General features: G+C 34.7%; 1 protein-coding gene across 2 annotated transcripts; it reads right to left on the bottom strand.

Moving 5' to 3' along the window:
• Positions 1–623: 623 nt before the first annotated feature.
• On the bottom strand, positions 624–7162 carry LOC7494584 (uncharacterized). Of its 2 annotated transcripts, XM_024598649.2 has the most exons (16): positions 6906–7162; positions 6677–6805; positions 6501–6560; positions 4667–4780; positions 4505–4592; positions 4060–4205; positions 3879–3980; positions 3087–3158; positions 2915–3014; positions 2748–2830; positions 2038–2115; positions 1849–1947; positions 1713–1763; positions 1571–1627; positions 1317–1358; positions 624–896 (listed from the first exon to the last, which is right to left on the bottom strand). In XM_024598649.2, the coding sequence occupies exons 1-16, from the start codon at positions 7050–7052 to the stop codon at positions 813–815; spliced, it is 1452 nt and encodes a 483-aa protein (XP_024454417.1). In that variant the 5' UTR covers positions 7053–7162; the 3' UTR covers positions 624–812. The 2 variants fall into 2 exon arrangements, with proteins under 2 accessions (XP_024454417.1, XP_052308565.1); XM_052452605.1 differs by lacking the exon at positions 1571–1627.
• Positions 7163–7750: the final 588 nt, after the last annotated feature.

A 7750-nucleotide genomic window follows, 5' to 3' on the forward strand; every position in this document is an offset into this window, starting at 1 on the left:
GTATGGTTGTATGTTGAACTTGTATTACTAGAAATTAATGTGTCTTCTTATTTGGTCTAAGTATATTTATACACCTAGAATTTGAAATTTCTACATGGAAAAGGTGAACTTATCATTAATGAAAAAACTAATGTTGCCATTGACTAGTCATGATGATGCATACTATTTATGCAAATATTGTGATGAATAGTCATGATCACAATAAAATAATGCATGCTTTACATTGAAAAATCCATGCACGCGTGGAAAAAAATTTGTGCATAAAAATCATGTGACGACCTAAAAAAATGCGTAAACAAACATGCCGATCAAGATTACACTAACCGGGTTTGTGCTGAATTTTGAGCTGGAATTACTGCCAAAACGGCTGGAAAAATTCATATTTTTTTAGGAAAATGTGTTTATCAATGATCACACTAAAATCTTAATTTTTGCCACCTATTTGTCAATGGACTGCTGTTCGGTTATCATATGTACTTTGAAAATATTTTCTTAAAAACAGCATAATCAAAATTTGACAGCATATATTAGGCAACTTAGGTCAACTTATAAATGTGAATGCAATCTTCATGAAATATTCAAACTAGCAACCATCATGGGAAAGCAGATTATTTTGACAATGGTTAGATGCAATAATTTTCATTTATTGTTGCCAACTACAGATAGGGGAAAAAGAAAACAAAAAATTATATGTCAAAATTGAAGCACATTCAATAATCATGTTCCTACATGTACATTCATTCACAAGCTTCTCGTAAGATATATCATCATGTCCATACAAGCTTGCAATGGAAACAACTAAACTGTCGTGTTCAAAGAATGCCCTCTTCCAAAGTAGCTTCAGCTGCTAGTTCACCAATGCTTGTACCAGCAATATATCCACCAGACCATGCATTCTACAAAAAGAACAATTGATTAATCAAATATTGTTCCATCCAGAAGGAACTAAATAGAGGACACTTGTATCTGATCATGGGAATCCATCTCTATAAATACAGTAGTTCCAACATTCTGGTAAAAATCAAAGAGACTAAGACAAGATTATAGAGATCTTCATTATCTGCTTATCAATTTTCAATGAAAAAGAAATTCACTTGGCCCAAAATTTCACTATAAAAGCGATTTTTTTGCAGGAAAAGCATTCCACAGTGACTGAAGGCTTGCATTGACTTTACATAGATCTCCGAATGGCAAAACAAAGTTCCTAATTTTCTAAAATTTCACATAATTCATTTATCAATAAAATATAACATGGACAACAGATCCAATCTCAAAAAGAAAAAAGAAAAAATAGGTGCCAAAGGGTGCCTTTATACCTGGAAGTTAAAACCACCAGTTACCCCATCAACATTCAGCACCTGCAAAAAAAATTTAAAATTTGACACCATGAATGGTGATCAGATCTCAAACACTATCCAACATGATCTCACACAGCATTATTAATTTAAATTCTAGATAGATGAACTTGAGTACAGAAGTTGGAACTATCGCAATCACACTGAAGGTTATTTTCTACCTTGTTCACAAAAAGAAACAGGAACCTGAAATGTCTGAGAGTAGGGAACATTACCTCTCCTGCAAAGAAAAGACGTGCACATTTCTTGCTTTCCATTGTGTTCAAAGAGATCTTCATGAAGTAAAAGGAAATCAAGTTGTGGTTCTGGTAACACTAGAAAATGAGAGAGAGAGAGAGAGAGAGAGAGAGAGAGAACCTCAGATAAAGGAACACCTCCAGCAGTGACAAATTCATCCTTATACTGGCCCTACATTAAGAATAAAAGCATAGCTACTCAAGAAAGTGACAGAATTCAAAGAAGGGAGCTCAAATACTAAGAGTGAAAATTCTACCTTTCCTGTTATTTCAAATGCACAATGCTTTAAAAGATGAGCAATAGAAACAATGGAATTGTTTGATATGGAGGCCCACAGTGCATCTCCAATCAGACCCTGCATATTAATAACAAAGAATGGCATGTGCAATTAATATTGTGCTGGAGCATCAACAGATGATAATTTACTTCGAAACACGCAAGCAACCTCTCGATCCACAATATATTTCCAAAATCTCTTTGTAAGGCTGAACCCCAATGGCCATGAATTAAGTGCCTTTTGTTTCTGCAAACAAATAAAAAATATGATAGAAGTAAACCAAGATTATCGTAACACAACCTTAAAGCAAAGCAATAAATATCCCACTACTTGCAAAGCATGAAAATAACTGCAGTCTTGTAGATAATGAGGAACTGAGGCACATTTGATCTGCAGAGACTGGAAAAGCAGATTTAATCTGGCTTTTATCCAAGACTCAATAGAGTTATTACAAATCAATTCTGATTTCCAGTAGTTGGCAACCAGACCTGGAACACATCATATTCCATTAGGCTTTTCAATAGCAGTTTAAATTAATGCCATAGCATGTTTTCTCTTCTCTGGTGGTTTGGTTATGCATAAAGAAAAATCATAATTTAAGAAAAATATCAGCTCTTTTCATAGCATCATTAATCAGCATTTGTCAGAGGTCGATCACCAAGAACAGTTCTATGTACTCATGTTACCCTCATTTAAATGAACAAGAAATTTATAACACTGATCTACCAAGCTCTGGTAAACCAGAGAGAAATTTGGCTTTGAATTACCCCACTATATTAGCAAAGAGGGTGAAGGACCACTTCCAAATTCATGAATAACTCAAGACTTTATGGAGAATGCAAAAAGCTTGAGTAGTGAAAACTTAGATCAAAGATTACTGCATATTTATGCTTGTGTCGATTAAGGATTGACTTCATGTCTTCTATATGCAAATCAGGAACAAAATCCACTATAAGTGTGCCTGCACCCAAATGCTATCAAGATTATTGAAGAAAAAAGGAATGGAGAGAGAGAGAGAGAGAGAGAGCGTAAAACTTTATATTACCTTTGTAACCTGAACTGAACAGATCACGTGCCCCCCAAGCAGAAAGACGAAGAATCACAGGCCCACTGAGCCCCCAGTGTGTCACTAACATGGGTCCAACCTGAAATTTGATATCTATTAGTACTTCCTACACTCAAGTACATTTACATCATATCAGCCAGATAAAACATGCCTGTGTAAGGTGTGGTGTGTTCCTCAGAATGTTTTCTAATTTCAGCTTCACTTCAACCTTCGGAAATGTAACCTGAACATTACAAATTGAGAAAATTAACACTTCAATATTGATATAACACACTGTAACTTGTGATGAAGAGCAACTTGTTTCATGGTAATCTAGGATGTCTGGACAGACATGGAGTTATTCGAGTCCTATCAAAATAATGCATATATCATCCATTAAAAAAAAGTAATCCATATATATATTGAAAAATATCAAGTCATCACCTGAATGACTAGGAAGCAGGGTATTCAATGTAGAACCTTGAAAAGAGCCAATTTCAGAAATGCATAATTTCACACTAAATGTCATGATGAATGGAAATTTATTTCATGAACCTGCTGCCTAAGATAAAACATCAAGTACCATAATGAAAGAGATTGAGCACCACTAGAAATTTTAGTAAGTGTTTTTTATTAACAGCAAACTGAGGGTTCTCATAAGCAACTTCTAGTACAATAAGCAGAGGCCATTCTAACAGTCAGTCCAAGCAATCACGGTTTAAGAAAATGCATAGTCCATGCAACTAATAATTACACATTGTTCAGTAGAACTAATTTTGTTGATTACAACTAAAATAGTTATATTTGTAATATCTCAAGAAATAGGGGGAAAATAGGCAGACAATTGTTAGGGACTCAGGATTAAGACCCACTGTCTTTCGACTCAATATAGATCTGATAGTACATTTGCAAAAAGCTACAAAAGTAGCATATTAAGTGTGAATCAATTAAACAGAAGCATTACCCCTGATAATTCTGCTAGTCCTGAATCTGCAATCTTAAAAGTGAATAAGCTCGGTACTGGATCTACAATTGAATGACCAAGCTGAGCTGCAAGACTATGACCCTGTAATAAGAAAACAAAATATCACAAGAAATTTAAGTACCCACATGGTGATGCAAGTGAAACATCCATCTATCAGTACCTGCTGGCTACTCCCACTGGCAATCAATAGATAATCAGCTTTGACATTTTCAACGAAACTGACTGTACGTTTCTCAAGCTTCAAAAGAAACTTTCCACCAGCTTCAACAGATGCACTTGATACAACTTTTCTATTCTGCAATGAAACTAGGAGAAGAAGTCATAGTTCAGAAAGTATAGCTTTCAAGCATTCCATAATATTGAGGTCATAGTAAGCTATCTAAAATCATATTACAAGAGGAATAAATGATATATCTGTAGCAGAAATAATAAGAAAGTTGCCCATCATCTAAAACATTTCTTCGAGATTCATAATATCAATATCCCTTACAACATCATACACTATTGGATTTACTATTGGAAAGGAAAATTGTCAAACAAACACCATCATTTTAAGCTAAGATTAATATAAAAAAATCCACACATCCTCAGTCAAGAAAACAAACCTCCTCTATGTTTGGCTTCAGACAGAAGACAATCAATTACTGAAGACGAGCTGTTGCTGGTGGGAAACACTCTTCCATCCTCCTCAATCTATGGGTATACAAGAATAAATAGCATGTGCAAGATGACTGACGAAGTGTAATACATGCAGTTTCAGAGACAACCTTTAAAGCCACCCCATGATCAGTAAACCAGGACATTGTATCTGCTGGGCCATGCATGTCAAAGAAAGAACCTTTGAATTCTCTGTGACCCCTGGGATATTGTTCCGCTAAAATCTGCAACCAACCCAACACAATGTGAATTCAACAAATTATGTATATGCAAGAGGATCCAGTTTCTAGATGTCATTAGACCTGACAAAAATAACACCACTGCAAAGTCCATTTTAACACTTCATTGAAGCCAAGCTTTTCCTTAACTATTGCTCAGTATAGTGTAGAAGGTTAAAATATTAAATGCTCCTACAAAGTTTGTGGTCATTAAGCATGTCACTGTTATCTCATGTGTTTGAATTCATCAAACACAACTAATACCAAAAATAAGGGAGAGGACTATCCTGTTGGCCCTGATCTCCTTGAATTCTTCATCTTTGTTGTCATGGGATAATATTTTTTTTTTTTCAACAGCTCTATTCCAGATAATTAGAGAGCAACAAGCAGAGCCATGGCTAAAATTGTCACAGATTTAAGGAGATGGCAGCAGCAGATAGTTGTTTCGTTTATTTTTCCTATTAGAATGTGGGGGAGATGAAAAATACTTTTACAAGATTAATGGTTATCCATGCACTGAAGACCTCCAATGTCTAATAAAAAAACTGCACTTCACTATGATTGCTTAATTAAACTATCCATTTTAGTTCCTGTTTCCATTTGCTTCTCTAGCCACTACTATCAGGCTGGGGTTAATCTTCATCAGAGAGATTGACCCCTATCATGAATTTTCTGTGAACTTATTATAAGATATGATATTACAGATATCTATAGTCAGCATCCTGCAATTGCAGTTAGGACAAATTATCCAGTACCCTTGCTTGCTGTCTTTGTTATGATGGTCATCGAAGTTGGAATGTGGATCACTTTGACAGAATGTCCAATCAACATTCAGTCACACGCAACTGAATGACTGTCATTCTTGACTGTGACACTGCCAAAATGAAGGTTAGAGATGCCACCTGAAGAACTAAATTTTTTTTATTTGACATATATAACAAGTAGCTTTCCTCAGACAACGGTTTTTCATCTGCAACTAAGAAAAGGTGGCTACTGCTAGGGGGCACGTCCATGTTTATGAATTTAAATTTTTGGAATTTTATTCTGATGTATGCACTTGATTAATTGCTAAGCAAAAACATGGAATAGTTGTTTTCTACTAGCTTCGCTTTAAAAGGCCCTTTCCTGATGGCACTTACTTTGTGTTAACAAGGGGAAAAAAAAACTACACTTAATACCAGATGAAAAATAATCCGAGCAAATATGAAGTGAGCAACTGTAAAGAAGCTAATTTAAGTGCAGCAATTTCTCTACTAAGCTATTGCATTGCAAAGAAATCCTGTGCACTAACACTGCAATAAGCATTGAAAATCATTCTCTTAGTTATCCCCTTTCTAAGTATTACCGAAATTTTGAAAAATAAAGATACTATAAAGCTCTATGTTTTACTTAAATTTCTTGTTATGCCTGACCACCAACACTGATATTTCATTTTGCACACTCCAAGAAGTAACATACTAAACAGTGGTTAGAAAAAATCCTGAAGAAAAAAGCAGCAATCTTCAGATGCTCTACCATGAGAAAATCTCATTAAGACTAGTAGAATGTGCCATAAACTAGTAAGAAAGGAATAACATGAAAAAAAAATAGAAGTAACCTATATTCCCATTAAAGGGAAATTCAAGAGTCATCAACAAAGCATAGAACAGCAACATGAAATTTCAAAACAAACATAATCTTAATATAACATTTATTTCAATGGAAGCATTTGTTGTTTTACACTTACCTTAATGTCAGAACAATGCCCATTTGTCACGTTGCATCTGCCTCCCCCTGATATTTTCACCTGTAAATGTAAACACCCACAATCAATATGCCAAAAATCACTCAAGAAAGTGCAAACTGAATTCTGTAGTATATATAAGCAGGATCCCAGAAAGGAAAGAAAAAGAAAAACATGACCTTAGATAAAGGATTTCCTTTCTCTACAACAAGGACATCAAGATTAGGAGCCAGAGTCTTGGCTCTAATAGCTCCATACACTCCAGCTGCTCCACCTCCAACAACTACCAATAGCTCTTCTTTACTTGACTGCATGCCCATAAAAAACAGGCCAAGAAAATAGTATAGTGATTAGTCAAGTAGTAGAGTAGAAACAACATGGATGATGGGACCAACTACAAATCTGTACCTTTTGGGCTGTAGGAATGGCAGTTGCAGTAAATTTGCGTTTGTTGGGATTGAAAAGGAGATGGTAATAACCACTACTGGAGTTAATACTAGCAGTTCTTGAAGATATTCCAAATTGGAGAATGAAACGCGCTAAATGGAAGCTCATCTCATGGATCCTCCTCCGCACTCGAATCGCCTCTCTAGTTTAGAGAACTTTTTCCTTCAAAATGACGCCGTTGAGTGCCTTTGGGTACTGTTTCAAGGGATTGCTGTTGGGCTGCGGATTTTTTTGTTTTAAATTAATTTATTTTATTTTATTTTATTGTGTTAATATTAGAAATAAATTTTAAAAATAAAAAATTATTTTACAGTAAAAAATATCATAAAACACAATTTTGTAATTTTGACATTTAAAAAGCAATCGAGTCTTTAGTATAGGTGTGGACATAGTTTTTAAACCTGATTTGGTGGTCGATCCGGAATAATAATCAAGTTACGGGCAAGATAGATTGACCCAATCAACCAAAAACAAAAACTTTTATGATCAATAACCATGGCAAGATGGATGCTACAATATAATGTAAACTCAATAAATAAAAAAAAAACTTTTATGATCAATAACTAAGGCATAGGGAGTTTTGGTTCAACTTACGTGTTCATAATGAGAGTAATGTTGTCTCCTTTAAAAAGAATCCTCATGCATAAATAATAAAAGAGTTGGAAAATTAAGAATGTAATTACCTAAGGACTTTCTGCTTTTTTTCTTGATATTGACTTCTTCAGCATCCTCCAAAACCAAATTCATGCACCCATCAACCCCAGCCAACCATAAAAACACCATAATGACTTAGAAGTAAAGCAATA

The sequence above is a fragment of the Populus trichocarpa genome, chromosome 4 (assembly GCF_000002775.5).
Source record: "Populus trichocarpa isolate Nisqually-1 chromosome 4, P.trichocarpa_v4.1, whole genome shotgun sequence".
Taxonomy (NCBI): domain Eukaryota; kingdom Viridiplantae; phylum Streptophyta; class Magnoliopsida; order Malpighiales; family Salicaceae; genus Populus; species Populus trichocarpa.